Source organism: Pteronotus mesoamericanus, unplaced genomic scaffold (genome assembly GCF_021234165.1).
Source record: "Pteronotus mesoamericanus isolate MK-2021 breed Mesoamerican mustached bat unplaced genomic scaffold, CSHL_Meso_final contig_74, whole genome shotgun sequence".
Lineage (NCBI taxonomy): Eukaryota > Metazoa > Chordata > Mammalia > Chiroptera > Mormoopidae > Pteronotus > Pteronotus mesoamericanus.
Window position 1 is genome coordinate 13,486,216 of NW_026555247.1, and position 22,423 is coordinate 13,508,638.

Genomic DNA, 22,423 nt, shown 5'->3' on the forward strand with positions numbered 1-22,423 from the left:
AGAAACCCTGTGAGGCAGGTCCATATATTATTCTTATTTTATGCAGAAGGAAGCCAAGGGTCAAAGGGATTAAGTGTATCCAACACAGCTAGTAGGTGACAGAGCCAGAACTGGAGCCTGGGCAGCTGACCCCAGAGCCTCTGCCGTCCTGCCTTTCCCTGAGTAGCTCCGCCCCACACAGCAGCCCCATCTCTGGCTTGGCAGGTCTGCTCTTCCTTAAACTCCACCCCGCCACATGGAATGAGGACCCATAAGGGGACCACGTGGAAGAGAAGGGTTCCCTTTGTCCTAGCATCTGAGATGTCGTTCTCTACGGCATCTTCTTTAAGAATCATTTCTCTCCGGAGGTCTGGACGAAGGTCCCAAGTTTTGCCTTTACTGGCCAAGTTTCCTTGGGGACAAGGCTTTCTTGGCTTACGTATGAGCTGAAAATGAAGTATAAGGCAAAAAGAACCAATTCCTGTGGCCCTACCATCACTTCCAAGGTGGAGCAAACTACAGTTTGAACAGCACTCTTGTGCACAGACTGTTCTAAGGAGAGGCTCATCTCCTGATGACATCACTAATGACTATTTAAGAATTGGACTAATATCACCAATGACATATTCAAGAATTTGACTATCAGCAACTTTTCCAGGCTTTTCTGCCCTTCTAGAAAGCTCTGAGAGCAAATAAACATCTTTGCACAAATAATAGCAGATCATGAAACTTATTTATGAATAAAGTATACTGTGGTTTATTTCCTTAATGATAAAGTGAACTAAAGTGAACAGAAAGACAGATTTGGGAGTGATTCATTTTCACCCCAGTTGGATATTTTTCATTGCTCTGCAGAAACACAGCAGCTATACTTTGACAGTGGAAGCAAGAGATGGCAATGGACAGATAACAGCTAAACCGGCAAAACAGGCTCAAGTTCAGATTCATATTTTGGATGTCAATGACAATTTACCTGAAGTGAGAAGTGAAATGGTAACTATTATTTTTATGACCAGTTTATCTACTTCCTCATATTTTAGTTCTACCTAAATATATATCACTTATATTTGTGTTACATTAAAATAAATATCCTGTGTTCATGTTTTGCAGCATGAAGTGATGGTTGAAGAAAATCGAGCCAATGTAGAAGTTATGCGCATAAAAGTGTTTGATGCAGATGAAATAGGCTCTGATAACTGGTTAGCAAATTTTACATTTGCATCAGGGAATGAAATGGGTTATTTGCGCATAGAAACTGATACTCTAACTAATGAAGGAATTGTGACCCTTATTAAGGTAAGTACTTGGTGTTCAAGAATGGGAGAAGTTGTGCAGAGAAGGATACTGCCATATTTTGGGCCCCAAACACTTGTAAATGTTTTATATACTCAATTAACTGGCACAATTTTTTGAGATGGGCTATTAGCCCAAGTCTATAATGAGTATGTGGTCACAATACAGTTTAAATTCAAATCATGTGGGACGCTAACCCTAATCAGATAGCATGATGCCAGCATCATTCCTGCTCAGCGCACTTCCAGTCTTGCTTGCAGCCTGTGCCTCACTGTAATATTCCTATGCCATGACCTTTTGCCTCGACTCAGTGTCTCCTAACCTACTATTTCTTACTTGATTGACTTAACAATAAAGCCAAGTCTTACTAATAATGTCTAAACACAAAAGCTATATTGACTTGATAAAGCTCTAAACCAGTTGTCCTAATACTTAAGAGTGCCTAGGAATTGCTTAGTAAAGCTACATGCCCAAAGTGCAGATTCCTAGGTCCCATCATCAATACAGTGATTGGGTGGGGCTCAGGAACTTGCCCTTGTAACAAAAATCTACTTGTGATTCTAATATAAGTAGTATGAGGGTCACATTTTGAAACATAATGTTCTAACCTCATGTGCTTAATTGAATCAGTGAACGAAAAATTAAATAGTCTATTAAGCATACAGGTCTTCTACATTTGAAACTCATTACCCACACAGAATGTTTTTAAACAAATTACAGGGTATATTTTTATCTAACAGTGAGTAAGGAAGAATATCGATGTATTTTTAAATGGTTTATGACAGAATTGCTTTATCAGATTTTGGAATAAAATGCTAAGCTACAGCTTTCAAAATACTAATATTTCATGAATCACACACTGACAAAAGTTGATTAAAGAAATTTCCAAATTGTTACAAAAACTTAATAAATGGCATAGTAGAAAAAGATCTAACAGTGGGAAAAGGAATAAGAGTAATATAAGTATATGAGAGAATAGAGAAAAATTAACCTGAAGTTTCTTGGTAATAATTATGGGCACCATTTATCAATAGGCTACTATATGCATATAGAGCATTTAGAGCAGAGGGAAATAGAATTAGAGTACCTCATGTTTAAAGGGAACACACCCGTTATAATTATTAAAGAAATGGATAGTGGCATCAGAGATGAAATCTATCTGCTTGTATAGAAGTAAGCATACTTTCAGTCATCAGTCATAGGTGCAACCATGTTAGGTGCCTGAGATAAAAAGCCTGTAACACACAAAGAAAAACAGTCACTTCGTGAAAAGATAGAAGTGTTGACGTATTATCAGTGTACCGTGGCAGCACAAAAAAGGACATATTTTTTTCTACCTAAGGGGACATGGACCAGAAAAAAAAAAAGAACAGTAAAATTAGGTCTTTGGCTAGTGTGGTTCAGTTGGCTGGGCATTGTCCCACAAACCGAAAGGTCACACAGGCTTGATCCCAGTCAGGGCACATGCCTGCATTGCAGGTTTGGTCCCCAGTTGAGATGCATACAGAAAGCAGCCATTCAACATTTCTCTCTCACACCAATATTCCTCTCCTTTTCTTTCTCATTCCCTCCCCCTGTCTCTAAAATCAAAAATAAAAATTAAAAAGAAAGTAAAATTAGCATAAAACAGCAGCCACAGATTGAGAACATTTCAGATTTACTGTCTCAGTTGTATAAAGAACTTCTTCCAAATTATAAGGGCAATAATCAGATCCCATCAAAAAGTTAGACAAAGAAGATATACACATAGCTAATATAGATATAAAAAGATACTCAACATGATTAGTCATTTTAAAAAAAAATTGAAAATTAGCCCTAACTGGTGTGGCTCAGTGGACTGAGCACCAGCCTGCAAACCAAAGGGCCGCCAGTTCGATTCCCAGTGTAGGGCACATACCTAGGTTACAGGCCAGGTCCCCAGTAGGGGACTTGCAAGAGGCCACCACACATTAATGTTTCTCCCTCTCTTCCTCCCTTCCTCTCTCTGTGAAAATAAATAAATAAAATACTTTTTAGAAAAAGAATGGCTCTAATCAAAAAGATTGACAACACCAAGTATCAGCAAGACTATGGAGAATCTAGAATTCTTATATATTGCTCATGGAAACAAAATGGTATAGTTAGAGTGGCAGTTTTTAAAATATTAAACGTAGAGTAGATAGGGACCAAACGATTTAGTACTAGGTACCCACCCAAGAAAACAAAAACTCATATGCAGATGTTCATAGTAGCTCTAATTTTTAATAGTCAAAAACTGGTAACAATCCAATGTCCATCAACTGATGACTTATAGAAATAAAATGTTGTATATCCATACAATGGAATACTGTTGAACAATAAAAAGGAATGAAGTATTGATACATACTACAACATGGATGAACTGCAGAAACATTTTGTGTAAAAAGCCCGACCAAAATGCTGCATATAGTATGATTTTGTTTATGCCAAATTTCTAGAAAAGGCGAAACAGTAGATAGGGCTGGGGTTGTTAGTGGTGATCGATTGCAAACAGGCACAAAGGAACTTTTGGCGGTGAGGGAAGTATTCTAAAACTGGAAAATAGTGATGTTTGCAAAACCATATAGGTTTACTAAAAATCATCATGCCGTACAATTTACATGGAGAAATTTCATTGTAGGCAAATTATACTTCAATGAAATTGTCCAAAAAAAAGATAAAGGAGAATAGATACTTTGAGCTGTGGAAATAGAGATAGTAAATCATCACATGAAAAATAACCTCAGCTGTGTTAACAAATGAGTTTAAAATCTTTACTACTACTAACAATGGCAAAATGGAAATTATAAATGACATTGGCAGTTATAAAAAATAGCAATATATGCCCTTATACATTGTTCTTGATGCTGAAAATTCTCCCACTCTTTTTGGTTCATTATGGCTGTGTATAGGAAACACTGTGAAACAGTTTTCGTTGCCCCTGTACCTAGCTCATTTATTTTTAAGGTTGTCATGGCCTTCCATGGTCTTTGAATACTAATGACATTTGTCTGGAAGATTTAATTTCTCATTCAGCATACATGATGCCATCAAAAACCAAGTATGCTAAGAAAAAGAGCAACCTAAAAAAAACAAAAAAAAAATCTTTCACAAGGACTACAATCACATAGAGTGTGTTCTTTGGTCATTTTCTGTTGTGTTCTTGTCCCAACACCGTAGTGATCCATATGATAAAGGGAGTGGGGGAAGTTATTACCCATCTAGAACACTACTGAGAGGAAAACAAATTTCATAATAAATCCTCCAAAAACAAAAGTGAACAACTTTACTGCAATCCATGTAAACACATGAATTTAATGTACTGGAGAAAAAAGCGGTAAGTCAGAGCATCTAAATGGTCAGGGCTACTACCAGTAAGAAGTAACAGGACTGAATAAACTTACCTTTTTAGTAGGAAGGTACAGCTCAACAGAAGAAAAACAATTTGTATAAAAATGTTCAGAGCACTATAAATTAAATTACATATAGCCTAAATGCCTAACAATAGAATGACTAAGTATATCTAAGTAATAGAAAACTGTAGAAATAGTTTTAAAAAGAAAATAAACAAATTGGAGCATAAAACCCGTATGCAGTGCCCAACTGATTATACAAAATATACTTTATACCACAACTCACAAAGAGCAGTGTTCGGAGGAAGGTCCATCCTTCATTGGCCTAATAGCAAAGCAGATATCAATAGACGTTATGCTAAAAAGGAGGAGGGTAGGTTCTTTGTTAAAACACATGTGGAAACCTGTGGGTTTGACCGTTAGAAAGTGTCCTTCCTCCAGAAGGCTTCGGATTTTCGATACGCTGGCGTGCAGTGAATGGCGGGGGGGCGGGGTGAGAGTGCCACCGCTGTTTATGTAGCCCTTTCCCCAGAACAAACCCACACATCTTAAGGAATATTAACTTCCATTAAATACCCATTAACTTGTTTTCATTAAGAAATCTCTTGAAGTTAAAAAATGTTTTTTCAATGATTTTGACCGTTAAAAAATAATTTGGGGTGTTTATAATCACCTTTAACAGTTATGAATATCAAATTGACAGACTTTTTAATTGCATGTTACTGTTACCAATGAGTTGGAATGCTCGGTGCTGCTCTATTCCCCATCTGTTCAATTGTTACATCTAACATTAAAGACGTGTGTATGCATGTGTGTATGTTCTATGTGTGTTCTAGTTGATTTCTCTTTTAAAAGAGTTGCCTTTCACTTTTCCTTCCAGGAATTAGATTATGAAGAAATGAAGCACCTTGACTTCAGTGTTATTGTCACTAATAAAGCACCTTTTCACAAATCAGTTAAGAATAAATATAAGCCAACGCCCATTCCCATCAAAGTCAAGGTGAAGGATGTGAAAGAAGGCATTCTTTTTAAAAGCAGCACCATCACAGTTCGTGCTAGCGAGAGCATGGATAGATCAAGCCAAGGCACCATAATCGGAAAATTTCAAGTTTTTGACGAAGACACTGGACAATCAGCCCATGTAAAGTAAGAGACAATGACCATATTTCCTCATTGTAAATTATTTTTAAATGCCTGTTTTCAAAAATTCCGCATGAAATGTGAACATTTCACTTCTTTTCTCCCAGCATTGTGCTCCCCTCAAGGTCTGTAGAGTACATCTCTACAGACCCCGTTCCCTCCACCTCGGAGGCGTGAGGCTGGCTTCCTCACCTCAAAAAGCCCTGGCTGGCCACGGCTGAAAAATCTTCTCAGATCTGTTTTATTTCTTGAAAGAGTATTGATGGTAAGAAAGGAGCAAATTTTATTGCAAGTTCCACCTGATACCAGTTTGGTTGAAAGAAATAGTTGCCTAATGTATTTCAGTATGGAGAAACCAGTTTCATTTGCACGTACTTCTTGGAAATAACTCCCCATTTAAACCATGCTATTTAGTTCAGGGACTGATGAACCTTTTATGTTTGTCTTGGTTGTGGTGACCTTTACGCAGACACAGGTATTGAGGACCTACTAGACGCCACCCCTGTGCTGAAAGGGACTGGGCTGTGACACCTCAGTTTAAATTTTCTAAGTAAATTCACATCTTAGATTACAGAGCCATGCCATGGAAAGACAACTCCACAGATGTATTACTTCTGGAACTCAGTTACAGTTATTCCAGCTGAATTTAAAGAAGCTCTGCCTGCCACCCAGATGCACAGAATTGTTTGGTTGCTTAACTGTCCTTGCGCCTGTGTAAGGACACTTACTATAGTGTCCCCGAGTGCCAACACTTTACATGTGCGGTCCACCATAGCAAGAATAGGAATGGGAACGTGAAGAAGCTTTTCAGCAATCTCTTGCCTTTCAGTGACTCTTCTTTTAATGGAATTCATCATCCAATAGTAGCAAATAGGCTTTTTCCAAAACAATATTAACAAACAGTCTCTACTGTGTTTTCTGCCATGTTTTGGTGACCTTTTTTGGCCACCACCCCTGCAGGAACCAACCCCACTTCTTTTGAGTTTTGTGTCCAGTTTTTATTTCCGCGGCTCTAACCCTAGCAAAGCAGCCCCTCACTGAATCCGCAGCACTGAGGGTGGATCTCCAGATGGTTCTTTCTCACCGCTGTCCACTGCAAGGCTTATCTGTTCTCATTACTTATCCTACAGTAATACTGTGGCTGTTTATTGAATGAATTTCTATTTCCTGCCTCACTATTTAATTTTGGGTGCTATTTTTATTACGAGTCATAAATATACCAAAAGTTATGTTCTGCCTGGAAAAATAATGAACCACGTTTCTCTATCTCTTTTATTCTTTAGCATGCCATTACAGAACCTTAGAGTGAGAAAGACCTTAAAGAGCAAGTCCAACCTACTGTTGTACAGATAAGGAATGGGATGCCCAGCCAAGTTAAATAATTTTCTGATGTTGGTTGCTATTTAGAAATGCTGGCAACGAGAGCAGAAGAATTATTTCCTTTGTCATAATTTGCTGTTTTAGCGACATTCCTATGCATCCGTTGTTTATTGATATTTGGCATAGCACGTGAGCTGCCATCTTACTTTGAATGGCATCTAATTTTTATCATAAAGAAAAGCAGAAACTTCCTTGAATGAGGCCACATGTGAAATGCGATCCCTATTACTGAGACTCTGCCTTTATTGTTACAAGTACGAATGTGGGAACCCCTGACAGCAACAAAGTCCAGGCTTCCCAATACCAAACGTGAAATTCAGAAATACTCCTGGAAATCCAAAAGTATTATCATTTACTGGTAGAATGTTAAAAGGCAGAAAATTTAGTTAAAGTGTACAATTGGAATTTTTTAAATAGTACTATAAACAAATACTGCTATAAACCAGCCACTCATTCTTATGTGCCTGAACAGCCACTTAACAAAAAAAAAATTAGCTGGTGAAATGAACCAAATAGTCATATGTTTGGTTTATGTTTGGATTTGGTTATATTTAAACTCGGTGGTATTAAATTACATACATTTCGGAAGACATAATGTGAATATTCTTCTTGCCTTTACCGAACATAACTCCTTCCACACCAACCCTCCTTGCTTTAAGGCAAGAAACCCAGAAATCACTTCTTCAGCATTGTTTTTACTTTTAACCATCTCTAACTGAATGAAGCCTATTGCTCTTAATAATCAACATTATTCCAAAATGTTATAGTCCTTCCATTTTAAGGCAGTCATTGATTTTTAAAATTGATATTTTAAAATATCAATAACATGCCAGTAAACAATAGAATGCAAGACTACTTTCATCCACCAATTCTTGAAGGGTAACCAAGCTATTCTCCAAAGGCTTACCCCTACTTTAAGGGGTAGTGACAGACTGCAGAGCAACTTGCAACACCCCCGGTATAGCAGGCAAGGGATGGTCTCCCTTGTGCGTATGCTTGAGTATGTTACAGGATTAAGAGGGTTCCCAGAGATAAATGTGATATGCAGTAAAGGGAAGGGGTTTTAGTCTAGTTTCAAGAAATTAAAAACATTCCACACTAACACTTGAAACAGGAACATATATAAAGAAGCAAAAGTTAAATTTGAAAAACTTGTAGGTGTTAAGAGATTCATTTATCCAGAATTCAAAATTAATTTTACGTTTGTTTTGTAACAGATATGTCAAAGTGGAAGATAAAGACAATTGGGTCTCTGTGGATCCTATCACATCTGAAATCAAACTTGTAAAAATTCCTGATTTTGAATCCACATATGTCCAGAATGGTACATACACTGTAAAGGTTTTAGCTATTTCAGAAGGTAAGTTATTAAATAGATATTTTTCTTGACTATATATATTTTGATGTTATTGTCCAACATCAAAGATCTTCCTTTTGATCTTACAGAAAAACCAAATCTGTCCAATGGATAAACCCTCACATTGCTATTTATTTAATGCATTGCAAGACATTACTTGATCTGAATATGAAAACATCTAGGATAGGATGTGTCCTAATTTGTTAGTGCCCTTCTCCACACTCCAATGGCAAGAGAATTCAAACTGTTTGCTCTCAGCAATATAACCAGAATATAAATAGTTTTCCTTTCTTGTCTTTAAGATTCTTCTAGAAAAACCATCACTGGCACTGTTGTTATCAGCGTTGAAGATATCAATGACAATTGTCCCACACTGGTAAACCCAGTGCAGAATATCTGCGAGGACCAGGAGTATGTGAATGTGACTGCAAAGGACCTGGATGGATACCCATACAGCGACCCTTTGACTTTCATTGTCGTTGACAGTCCCCCTGGAATGGCAGAAAAATGGAAAATAGTACGCAGAGAAAGTAAGCAAAGTCATTGGACTACATATTTAAATATTAAACATGACACATCTAAAAGCTTTATAATACAGACTCTTTCTTATATTTTCAATACAATTTTTCAAAGGGGTTTATAAAATGAGGTTTTGAACCTTGGGCATAGCGTCTTTTATCTGGCTATAATAAGTACCCCATTTGGAGCAACAAAAGAGAGAGAGAAGAAAACTTATTATCTTAAAGATAGCTGGGTGTTCTCTAAATTGCTCTTGAAGTTGTTTTTGTCTCATAAGCTGGGGAGTACCTTGCCTGTCCAGGAAAACAATCACAGTAGGTGCCTTCTAAAAAAATTTTGAAGTATGGTGACAATTTCATTGAAAATGACATTTACTGCCGTGGCTGGTGTGGTTCAGTGGATTGAGTGACTGCCTATGAACCAAAAGGTCACCAGTTCAATTCCCAGTCCGGGCACATGCCTGAGTTGTGGGCCAGGTCCCTGGTTGGGGACATGTGAGAGGCAGCCAGTCAAGAGGAACTGATGGTTCTATCTCTCCCTCTCTTTCCCCCTCCCTTCCCCTCTGTCTAAAAGTAAATAAATAAAATCTTAAAAAGTAAATTTTTTTAATCACATTTATTGATCACTTATCATGTACCAGGCACTCTGCTGGCCCTTCATATGCATTATCTCGTTTAATCCTTAACTCATAACATTATTCCCTCATTATTGCTGAGGAAACCTTGACTTAACTAGAGCTAAGTAGCTTATTCAAGGTCATAAGCTGGTGAGTGATAGATACGACATTAAGAAGGGTCTCTCTGGTCCTGGCTGGTGTGGCTCAGTGGATTGAGGGCCAGCCTGCGAACCAAAAGGTCACTGGTTCGATTCCCAGTCAGGGCACATGCCTGGGTTGCAGGCCAGGTCGCCACGTGAGAGGCAACCACACACTGATGTTCCTATCCCTCTCCTTATCCCTCCCTTCCCCTCTCTCCAAAAATAAATACATACAAAATTTAAAAAAAAAAAAAGAAGAAGAAGAAGAAGAAGGGTCTGTCTGAGCCCTCTATGCCAGATGTCCATGTGCATATATCCATATTGTGGACGTATCTACCATCTTAATGTGAACTTTTGGGTGCCCTTTCAGGTAGTTTTGAATGTACAACACCTATCCAGAAGGCTGTTTTTTAAATAAACAATTAGTGTTCATCTCTGAAAAGTTTCAAATATAATACCCCACTTTTTTTTTAATTTATGGGTTTATTGTTATTTTAGGTCTAATGAATTTTTACCATCACTATAAATGGCTTTCAATAATGTTAAAGCTGTGATGAGTACCATGGGGATTAATTATTCTCTTCTCTCTATTTTTGTCTGTTTAAGTCTCTTGAACAAATTTTTTTAAGAAATGATAAAATGAAAGTCATTCAGTGGAAATGTCATTTAACTTGCTACTTGTTTGTCACTATATTCCCAGTACATAAAACAGTTCCTAGATTTTGGCAAACCACACACATTTGTTAAGATTAATCACCGTAAAAGTAAGACATGTCCAAATCCTATCCTGTGCTATTGACCCGCACAATTGGAACGTCTAGATTAATTTTATCCAGCACATGGGATGCATTCAGTGGAGCAGTTAAGCAGCGTTCAACCGGCGCCGGTGGACTGGGCGCCACGAGCATCCTGTTCAGGTGCCCCGTGGTGCGGGGGCTGTTGCGAGGCCCCGCAGGTCTCAGTTCCCTCCCTGCTCATGCACCCTGGCTCTGAAGGGCCCTCCTGGACCCCGAAGTGGACCCTGGGGGCTGTGAAGCCAGATCGGGTGCAGAGGCAGCTTGCTGGGGATGTGATCTGGCATTTTGGGGGGAGGGGCTTCAAACTGGAGGGAGTGACGATGCTTCAGGTCTGGGAAGGTCCCAATATGGTTGGCACGTCAAGCACCATGTAGGACACACGGAATTAGCTGAGGCTGCCCTGGGCACCATTCAAGGAGACTTCAGCCCCCACATCAGTAGGAACATCATCCCTGCCTGCAACTCCGTGTAGGGAGCCCACAGGGCGACCTCGCTGTGCTTCCAGAGCAGTGAACTGGCGGACTGGGCAGGCAAAGCGACCACAGCAGCCTCTACCCAGCCTGAGCCTCAGGCTGCCCTCGCTGCCCCAGCCTCCACCCAGGACCAACCACCTCTGTCCACAAGAACTTTAGGCCCCCCTCCTCCCCCATTGCTTTGCCCGTGTGTCCCAAACCACCTCCCTGTTCACCTTCTGGCCCAGAGCAGTTGAACCAACTTTATGTGCCTTTTGGTATCCTAAGCCAGCAAAAGAACAGACCAAACCTTTTCCATACCAAAATGCCAGGCCACCTTTGGGGTGTCTCCAAAAGTGGGTAGTTTACCTCCCTTCCCCCAAAGGGGAGACATTAAAATTCCTTGTGCCATGCAGAGAGAGAGAGAGTGAGAGTGAGAGCGAGCGCGAGCAGTTAAGGAAGAATAAAGTTTGTAACTGGAGCTAATTATTATGAGCCATTAAAGAACATTTCTGTGATTTAATTTTGCCTCTCTTGGTGATCGCTCATTTTTCTTTGCCTCTTACCATTATAGGTACCAGTGTGCTACTACAGCGAAGTGAACAAAAGCTTGGGAGAAGTGAAATTCAGCTCCTCATTTCTGATAATCAGGGCCTCCATTGCCCTGAAAAGCAGACCCTTAAACTCACAGTTTGCAAGTGCCTGCACGGCAGTGCCTGTGTGGAAGGGCTGAGCGAGGGCTACATTGGCCTGGGGCCCGCAGCAATCGCCCTGATAATTTTGGCTCTTTTGCTCTTGTTACGTAAGTATTTTTAAAGCCACTCTTTGGCTCTTCTAGTAATTAAGGGGAGTGATTGATTTCTTTACAGTTGTTCCTCCCCCCACTAGAGTACTTGAGGGTGAAAAGGAAACAAGAATTGATCATAGATAAATTCATCAACGTTGATTATAGCACTCCTCCGAACTTTGTTATAAAGGTGTATTACTTCCTGATTTAGATAACCAAGGTTATCATGCGTGATCTTCAGCTGCCTTTTAACATAGACCTTGTTGGAGTCCCCCTTTTTTTTCTTTTTTTTAATTGATTGCTTTTAGAGAAAGAGAAAAAAGGGAGAAGTCAAGAGAGAGGGAAAGAGAAACATCAGTTTGCTTTTTACTTATTTATTTATGCATTCATTGATTGCTTCTTGTATGTGCTTTGACCAGAGATCAAACCTACAACCTTGGCATATCAGGACAATGCTCTAACCAGCTGAGCTACCTGGCCAGGGATTAATTTTTTTTTTATTTAAGAAAAAATTTTGACCCTGGTTAGTGTGGCTTAGTAGACTGAGCACCAGCCTGTGGACCAAAGGGTTGCTGGTTTGATTCTTAGTTGGAGCACATGCCTGGGTTGTGGGCCAGGTCCCCGGTTGGGAGTGCACAAGAGGCAACTGCACATCGATGTTTCTCTCTCTTTCTTTCTCCCTTTCTTTAAAAATAAAACAAAATCATTTTAAAAAATTAAAAAATAAATTTTTAAGTTACAGTCTACATTTGGTAATATTTTGTATTGGTTTCAAGTGGACAGCATAGTGGTTATATAATTGCACACTTTACAAAGTGTTCCTCCCTGGCATTTCCAGCACCCAGCTGGCACACGCATAGTTATTACAATATTATTGAATCTGTTTCCTATGCTATACTTTACATCGCCATGATTATTTTGTCACTCCCATTCTGTACTTCTCGGTCCCTTCCCCTTTTTGACCCAGTCCCCCACCCCTCCTCCCCTCTGGCAACCATCAGTCTGTTCTCCGTGTCTACGAGTCTGTTTCTGTTTTGTTCACTCATTTATATTCTTTAGATTCCACATATAAGTGACATCATGTGGTATTTGTCTTCCTCTGACTGACTGATTTCATTTGATCTGTGTCCGCATTTTGATAACCTCTGTGAGGGAGGGATGTTGTCTCTTCACTGCCCAGTGCCTAGAACAAGCCTTGCCCACAAGAGGCTCTCAGACCAGATTTGCTGCATGAATTTGGATTATGGATACAACGTTCTTTTATAAACTCATCCTATGTTTATTGATCTTTGCTTTGCACTTTCAACTTGTCAGAGCCCCACCCCTTCCATACACCATGTTTGGCTTGCCCTTCACCTGAGCCAGCAGTAGTGAGACCTCGGAGCACGTCTGTGCTCCCTGACAGTGACAGCCAGTCCTGCCTGCCCTGCACATCCTCCAAAGACGAGTTTCTTTTCATGAAAGAACAAAAGATTGCAGCCTGGGGTCATGTGGCCAACACTCCACTTGACCACTGAACACGGGCAGAGGACCATCTTCGAGGCAGCCCTGGCTATTTCAGTGACAGAGGAGGAGCTGCCCAGTGCCATCGGCAGACGTGCAATTGAATGCACGGCACTCAACAGTTTACAGAGTACTTTTATACCATTGTCTCTCTGTTACGATACAGACACAGCACAGTAAATGACTTGTCTCAGCTTCCAAGCTCGTGGAGAGGTCCTGGAGCTGAGACTGCATCTTCAGTGTGGGGATTCCTTGCACCACCTTCTCATCTCACATTCCCCAGGGTCTTTTGGATGCTTGTCGCATGGTACACACTTGATAAATATTTGTTGAATTTGTACAAATGTTGAATTGCCACTGGCTGATTTCAGTCTTTTTATTACTCACAGTAGCTATGTCTATATCATCAACTATTTTATATAAAAAGAGTCTAGGGAGTAGTCACTTCATCATTGGAAGCTGCCAAATGGCAGTGGCAATACCACCTATTGTAATTTGGGGTGGACTGCTTGCAAGGTGTAGCTAATTCTTTACTACCCTGATCAAGAGGCCAACAGTGGCCTTCACTTCCTCCTGGAGGTAGAATAAAATTTAAGGGGGGAGCTCTGAAATTAGATTGAATTCTAGGTCTATTCTAAGGGTTTTAATGTAGAATCATTTTTATAAAATAGTTAGCTTGAACCTCAGTGAGCCTGCCCTTTGCCAAAATCTACTCTAGGATGAACTGGTGAAGAATAGAAGTTCCAATGTATTTGAACATGTGAAAATGTTTCTACCCGTAGGAGTTTTTGATTATTTTTAACACGTAGGTATTTTTTTAGATAGTGAATATTCTCATATTGAAAATTAAAGTGGTTTAAAAGAACAAAAAATTCAAGTCTTTCAGTTGGTTTTGATGATTTAGGTACTATTGAATTCAGTCTTGGTGTTCCACTCAGTAACCACACTCAGCCTCTTTACAAGGGACAAGGCCTCTGAATCGGTACAACTCCCTCATCCTGCCTGTAGACTTTGGTATGACCCTCCAGACAAGCTTGGTGAGGTTGGATCTTGGATCAGGGTGAAGAAAAGAAAAACAAAAATAGGCTGTAAGTAAGTGAAGGCTGAACTCCAGGGAGTGATATACAAATTCCAAAATTATATAACATGAATTTTAAAATAAGTTGGGACCCACCTTTTATTTGTTTTTAATTTTGTTTCTGTCCAGTTGTACCACTTCTGCTGCTGACGTGCCATCATGGACAGGGCGCCAAAGGCTTTGCCCCCATTCCTGCCACCATAGAGATGCTGCATCCTTGGAATAATGAAGGGGCACCCCCTGAAGACAAGGTCAGATAATCAGATTACGTTGGAACTTGTCTCCTCTTCTGATTTTAAAGGGGCCTTGGGAAGCGTTTCTGACGTTCTACGTCATGAGAGAGTAGAGTGGGCCTTACAGATTTCATTCACATGCCTTTGAATGAAGCATATTCTGTGCTCATTGTCAGGGCAGAGTTGAGGTGGTTTTGCTGTAGTGTGACAGGTCTGGTGTTACAGAGAATTCAGAACAAAGGTTAGAGAGAGCAAGAGTATGTAGAGACTTAGGATGAAAATATTTATTATTAACAATATTAAATGGGCAGTATTTCATGAGATGTTTCTGCATTTCCATTTCCCTTAATACTAGGGTTGGCAGAGGTAAGCCCACCACCCCGTAGCAGTTGAGGAAGATTGCAAAATCCCCTCTTGTACCTACTTAACCACCACCTCCCATTGCCTCTTTATTGCATCTTCACCCCGGGTCACTCATCACCCTCTGTGGTGAACATCATATCTAATAGGATAGGATTCAGCATCAAGTGTCAGAGAACTCAGAATAACAGTGGCTTAAATATAAATGTGGGCGGTCCAAGACCAGCGTGATGATTTCATATGGCCTTTTTGTTCCTCCATGGATGAGTTCCATTCTCTTTTGTCTTCATGCTCCTGTCACTTGCTGCTGTCCCCACCTTCCAAAAAGCAGATAGAAGAAAAGTAAAGAACCACTCTTAAAGAATGCTATCCCGATGGAGTGCATGCATACTCCATTTCTGCTCTGCTTGAACTCACATTAACCAGAAATTAGTTGAGTGGCAATTTCTAGTCACATTGGAGGCTTAAAAGTATAGTTTATGTTTGGGATGACCACGTGTCCAATTAGGCAAAAAATAATGCTTCTGTAATCATAAAGAAAATACTAAACTTCAGGAGAAAGTTGAAATACAGTTGGTGCCAATAGAATAAATGAGCAGAGTCCGTATTTAAATAACTTGTCTTGTATGAAAATCTAACAACACAAGCAGGTAGAATGGCTCTTGAAGACTCAGACAGAAGCTAGTCCACCCAAAATAGTTTTCCTAATTTATTCTGTGGAAACGGCTTATTCCCCTCATACGCCCACTTAGCTCAGATCCTACCAACGGTGCTGACCCTTCCTCCTTCTGGCTCAGTTCTCAACTGTCCTTGCCTTCACAGGTGGTGCCACCACTTCTGACAGTGGATCACAGAGAGAATTTAGGAGTGGGCAGTGGAGCAGGAGGTGGAGTAGGAGGTGGTGCAGGAGGTGGCATAGGAAGTTTAACAGTCAAGGAAACCACCACGAAAGGAAGTAGCTCAGCGTCCTTTACCAGAGTGCAGCATGACATGTCCGAGGTGGACGGAAGGTGGGAAGAACACAGAAGCCACCTTGCTGGGGGTGCCACCCACGTTACAGGGGCAGCAGGAGCCATCATAGGCAGTGAAACCTTAAGGACCACGAGAACCACGGGGACTTTCAGAGACATGGCTGGAGCTCGAGCAGCTGCTTCTGCAGTGAATGAGGAATTCTTAAGAAGTTATTTCATTGAGGTAAGGGTTGGTTTCTAGGTACAAGGGGAAAAAACATATGGGAATGTGGTAATATTAGGGTGATCATTTCCTTGGATCTAGGTGGGACTTTGGGTTTTGTCTGTTTTGTTTTGTTTTTAAGAGAATGCTTACAGGTAATGAGGGAAGAGAGACAGGACTCAATGAACCTGTCAGCTAAATTATGTGATGATGACAAATGACCCCACAGCCTTACTTCTCACAAAAGCTTTTTCTCACATTTATGTTTTTGCCACTTAATGCGTCTCTGCTCTTCATTCCAAGACGCCAAGAGAGCAGATTGTACCTGGGAATCTGCCATCCTTGGAGCACAGGGAACATAGCAACACAGAACCTTGCAAGGGCTCCTAAAGGCGCTGCCTTTTTTGCACTCAGATTTCATTGGCCAGAACAAGTCACATGACCAAGCCAGATAGCAGTGGGGCAGAAAGTACAGTCCCTCCGCAGGAGCAGACTTTGCATATGTGACCTGAAAAACACAATCTGTCTTGTCTATTTACATGTCGTCTTCTGAATGAGAGCACTTGGCTTCACTATTGAGGTGGTTCACAAAAAAATTAGGAGGAAAGTTGCAGGAAAGATGATCATACAGTCAGGAAGCTCACGTCCGTAATTAGGAATTAGAAGCAGAACTGGGTGCCTTTCTTGAGAACGAAGCCCAGCTGTCCCATGGGCAGAGTCGGAGTGTCAGGCGGCTGAAGGGCACTTGCGAGAAGTAAGGCGACGGGCTTTCGTGGAGGCCAACTTATTTCTGTCCTCTTCCTTCTACATAGTTACAAATTACTGGAGTGCTTTTCCACTGTCTTTTTCCTTCCACAACCCTCTCTTTCATGCCATCTGCCCACCCCGAAGTATTAACTCGAAGGTGAGAAAGGGATATGCAGTGCCAAGGAAAACCGTTTATTATTGTCCCTTTTCTGCTTCACTGCCAAGCTCCAGTTTGGTGCCCTCTTTTATTTTGATCTGTTCTTCCTCTCTGCTCTAATCCTGCTCTAGTCGGCCTTGGTTATGTATGTGTGTGCAGCTTTCAATTCAGAAATCATTTCAAACTGATCAGAAAATTTGCAAGAAGAAGAGAAATTTTGAACTCCTGCATACTCTTTGCCCAGACTACCCAATTATTAACACTTAGCCACATTTGTCCCATTCTCTCTTTCTCTGTCTCATGCATGCACTAGCACATGCTCTTACATTATCACAGGACATTAGGCAAACTTAGAGACTTAACAGGGACACATTCCAAATTGCCATTTGCTCAGTTATCCACCGTGATGTCTTTTATAGCGATTGTTTTTCCTGTCCAGGGTCCAATCCAGAGTCCTGCATCCCATTCAGTTGTCATGACATTCTAATCTCCTTTAATCTGTATCAGTCCCCTCTGCTTTTCTTATCTCTCACGATATTAATATTTTTAAGGGTACTGGCCAGTTGTGTTGTGGAATGTCCTTCAGTTTGGGTTTCTCTGATGCCTCCTTGCATTTAGACTCAGGCTATGCATTTTGGGCAGGAAGATAGTCTTGTTCTTAAATGAAGTGGTGTCACCAATTATATAACTCTGTTTTCATTTCCATTTTAGAAAGCTGCCCGTTGCACTGAGGAAGATGACAATCACACCTCCAAAGATTGCCTTCTGGTTTATTCTCAGGAAGAAACTGAATCTCTACACGGTTCCATTGGTTGTTGCAGTTTTATTGAAGGAGAGCTAGATGACCACTTCTTGAATGACTTAGGCTTTAAATTCAAGACGCTAGCTGAAGTTTGCTTGGGTCAAAAAATAGATATGGATATGGAAATTGAGCAGAGGTCGCAACCTGTGAGAGAGACAGCTTCCCATTCACTCTCCAAGCAAACGAGAGTTAACTCAGAGAATACCTACTCCTCTGGTAGTAGCTTTCAAGTTCCAGAATATTTGCATGAATCAAATGCAGAGCAAATGACTCAGGAAGTAGTCACTGAAAGGTCTGTGTCTTCTAAGCAGAATCAAAAGGTAGCTACACCACTCCCTAATCCATTGGCGTCTGGTAATGTCATAGTGACAGAAACCTTTGCCACAGGCTCCACTGTGCCACCACCAAGCACTGTGATCCTGGGCCCCAGACAGCCACAGGGCCTTATTGTGACTGAGCGGGTCTATGCCCCAGCTGCTACCTTGATAGATCAGCATTATGCTAATGAAGGTAATGTCACGGTTACCAAGAGAGTTATAGAGCCTAATGGGGGCCTGTCTGGTCCTCGGGAAGGCACCCCACACCTGCCAGATGGGCATTATGTTATGGTGAGGGAAAGAGAGAGCTTCCTTACCTCCAGCTCAGGTGCGCAGCCCAATCTGGCCACGCCCAGTGCAGCAGCAGGTCAGAATGTGACAGTGACCGAAAGAGTGCTAACACCTGCTTCCACCCTGCAGTCCAGTTACCCAGCTGCTGCGGAAACCTCCGTGGAGGCCAGAAAGACTGTGGTTTCTGGAGCTGGAGTCCCTGGCCCTCTGTCAAATTTGGGTTTCAGGGAGTCTGGTCACTCTAGCTCTACTGTAACCACATCGTCCACCAGAGTCTCCAAGCATAGCACAGTGCAGCATTCTTACTCCTAAACGGTCAGCCACAGTCTGACCCGGAGTTTAACGAGCAGTGAGTGAGTTCATGTTTTCAATGGATCTGCCTTTTGTTGAGGCTTACAGACATGAAAGGTACATACACAGAAGTAAAACTTTCTCAGTCACCAATAGACAATGGGCCTTGCTATCTCAGCATCCGGAAGCGTGCTTCAGAAATGCGCTCAGACTTCCCGAGGGCATAACCATAATGCTCTCAAGTGCCTTTTAGTGAGTTGCGGCCAAACAATATTCACGAAACAAGTTAAATAGAGAGTAAACCTGGCTTCTGAGAATTTACCAAATTAATACAGCATCCAGTTCATCAGCTGTACAGTAGAGCCATCCATGAAACCAGCCGGGCCTGTGCATACCATGTTGACATTTACCATTGCTGTTCTATAGCCCATACTTGACTACCCCTAGCATATTGTCAACACTCATTTATCCAAAGATAAATATACAGCGTGGGTGACCAGTTTTGCTTGTTTTCCTTAAGACCAGAGAGGCCTTTCAATCTGTTAGGGTGATGTAATTTTGGAACACTGACGTGGTAAAAACATATGGTTCTGTGCACATAACTGTGTGTCTGTGTGTGTGTGTGTGTGTGTGTGTGTGTGGTTTATCCTTAAAAATGACATTGTATTGTCTCTTTGTCTCTCAATAATGAAAATATTAAATACTTCCAATTCAGTTGAATCCAGGGAAAAATTCATAAATATAAAATCACTTTACTTTTTGTAATAATAATATACTATTTATAAAACCTCAGGATATATTGTATTTTAATTTTGTACAGCTAAATTAACCAGCAGACTATGTACACTGTGAGAAGAACCATGCTTGCTTCAGTCCTCCTCAGTGCCTGACATGGGTGTGAAATCAATATTTGTGTAAACTAGATTTTAGAAGCCTCTCTATTTACAATTTCAAAATATTAAAAGACCTTATCATTTCTATAATGATGAGTTTGAAATTATGATTTTATTCTATGCCTCAAAGTCATTGACTGGCTGGTCATGACTTAAATATATAATTGGCATGAATTTATATAACATCCTTGCCCCTTTTTCAAAAGTGGTTTGAGTGTTTTGACCAAATAAATAGATCGTATTTCTGATGCTCCTTGAAAAAATAATTTATTTCAAGTTGCAAAGTATATGTGCCTCTGAGTAACAATTTATATAAATATTCACAACAAAATAATTTTCATAAATTTTAAATACTATGTAATTTTGTGATTTTTCAAAATATTTTGCTTAGGGAATTGAATCTTTAAAAATTTATTTTTGTAACATTTATGGAAGTATTGTAGACTTGAATTGTGTAATGCAAATATTGATACTTTTTTGCTCCCACTGATTGTGTATGAATAAAAGGCAAATATTTTTAGATGCCGTAAGTCCGTGGCCAAAATAAAAGTCCTTCCAGGATCTAAATTTTTTTACTTTCTACTTATGTAAATGTTGGGTTTATTTTTCAGTATAGACTTAGTAGTTACATTTTGCCAAGTATGCAACAGGAAAACCACTACTGTGTGAAATGTGAAAATGACCTAAGTACTTCAAACAAACAAAACTTGATCTTAAACTTCCTGGAGCAATCTTGAAAGCTGAAGCCTGTCACATGTGTATAGTGTAATCACATTTCCTAAATGGTTTTCTTTGTTCCCAAAAGGATGATTTGTATTAGTTTTTACATTTGTTCCTTGGAAAAATATATTTGTATGTGTGTCATCAAAATATTTAAATTAAAAAAATGACCTTTAGAGCAACTCATTGCCCATATCTTTTTATTGCCCCGTGCTATTTCACAAGGAATGCCGCTGATGGGTACAGGTGAGGTAGCGCCCTGCAGGCAGGCGCCGGTTGGATGTGGGTGTTTCAGTTAGAACTGCACGTCCAGCTCAACCAGCCCCTACGGAGAAGCGCATTTCCCTTCCTAAGATAGAACACAAAAAAGCCCAGTTAAATTTGAGTTTCAGATCAATATTGAGTAGGGTTTTTTAGTGTAAGTACTTCCCTTAGTGAAGAATTATCTGTTATCTGAAATTCACATTTAACTGGGTGCTCTATTTCTATTTGCTAAGCCTGCCAACTTCAGTCCCTGAGGGACTGAAGTTGGCTTTCAGTCCGGAAAGTAAGACAGGAGGTACCTGTAGGATTGGCTGAAGCTTGCACATCTGAGCCAAAGAGATGAAATCATGAAATTCAACCAGTGTTTGAAGGGCCATTTTAGCTGCTTGTAGTTTACAAGGGAAAGGACCAACGTTTCCGCCTATACTAGAATGTCATTTAATAAATATTTTACAACACAGGCACAACGAGACACATCCTAAAATGTGAAGACAATGTTATATTTCTGTGACCTCAGGGCTCCCTCCACAAGTGGCACACAGGAGCAACCTTTGGTTGATTTCATGAATCTGCAGACCATATTTCAATCGTCACTACATCGAAATTTATACAAGAAAGCATTGTTTATCCAGTATCACCTAGAAATCAGGTATTTCAGATAACTTTCAGATCATTAACTCTTTAACATATCAAAATTCCTTGGTTTCACCATTTTAGTGTAGTTCAAATTCTATCATTACTGATTGTCTTATCTACTTTTTTTTTATTAAAGAGGGATGTTAAAATCTCCAACTGATTGTGGCTTTGCCCATTTTTCCATTAATCTTTTTCAACTGTTCTCTGTGTTTTGAAACATACCTGTGTGACTAGGTACAAACACATTTAGGATTATTGTGCATCCCCCCAGAATTGACCTTTTCATCATTACGTAATGACTCCATCTCTGGTTCTACTCTTTGTGTTGAAATCAGTATCACCACACTGGCTTTCTCAGGCTTAGTGTTTGAATATCTGATCCTTTTGCTCTCAGCCTGTCTATGCCTTTAGAATGTGTTCCTTGTAAATACCTAGAGAGGTCTTGTTTTCTCATCCATTTGAACAGTCTCTCATGTTTAATGGAAGGTTTTAATCTACTTACAGCAGCTATTCCATGGGTGAGTCTAAACCTACCTTCTTGGTCTTTGTTTTCTCTTGGTTCCATCTGTTTCTTCATTTCTCTGCTCCTTTGCTGCCTTCCTTTGTGTGCTGCGTGTTCCAGGATTCCACCCTAACTCCTCCACTGACCTTTTAACTCTACCTCCTCGTGTTTATCTTTTAACTGGTTGTTCTTCTTATGGAAATGTGATCAAGAACAAAATCTCCTGCCCACCTAGAAAGACTACACAAAGAACAGAAAGAAAACAATTTTACTATTGAATAAACATTAAGCCAGAATGATATGTGCTTCACAGACAGCTCATAAAGAAATGGCGAAAACGAACATCTCACCTTTTTATATAGTTAGGCAGATACAACCATTGCATACCTGCTCATGAGATCGTGAGAACTTGTCCTCAAGCAAAACTTGCCAGCACCACACCTTAGCTCATCTTCAGTGCACCTGGTCACTGAGGCAGTCATTGTGTTTGCTGACGGCCTCTAGCCAATGATGAAACTTCTACTATCTCTATGGCAGGAGGCTGGTTACAATTTGGACCCAGGCACCCATGAAGAAGAGACGGGGTGCTAGCTTGATGTTCAAAGAGATGAGCCCCAGGTCCTTGAGAAAGATGTTCTGTCTTGTA

The 22,423-nt window shown here is 40.3% G+C and overlaps 1 protein-coding gene across 1 annotated transcript in view; it reads left to right on the top strand.

Moving 5' to 3' along the window:
• DSG2 (desmoglein 2) overlaps positions 1 to 20,546 on the top strand; it is a 40,450-nt gene extending 19,904 nt beyond the window's left edge. Inside the window, exons 7-15 of the mRNA XM_054583497.1 lie at positions 835 to 972; positions 1,090 to 1,275; positions 5,503 to 5,768; positions 8,360 to 8,502; positions 8,802 to 9,029; positions 11,598 to 11,825; positions 14,521 to 14,642; positions 15,807 to 16,178; positions 17,773 to 20,546. Coding sequence (XP_054439472.1) covers positions 835 to 972; positions 1,090 to 1,275; positions 5,503 to 5,768; positions 8,360 to 8,502; positions 8,802 to 9,029; positions 11,598 to 11,825; positions 14,521 to 14,642; positions 15,807 to 16,178; positions 17,773 to 18,783 — 2,694 coding nt within the window. The 3' untranslated portion in view covers positions 18,784 to 20,546. The remainder of the gene's footprint in view (positions 1 to 834; positions 973 to 1,089; positions 1,276 to 5,502; positions 5,769 to 8,359; positions 8,503 to 8,801; positions 9,030 to 11,597; positions 11,826 to 14,520; positions 14,643 to 15,806; positions 16,179 to 17,772) is intronic.
• The last annotated feature ends 1,877 nt before the right edge of the window (positions 20,547 to 22,423 follow it).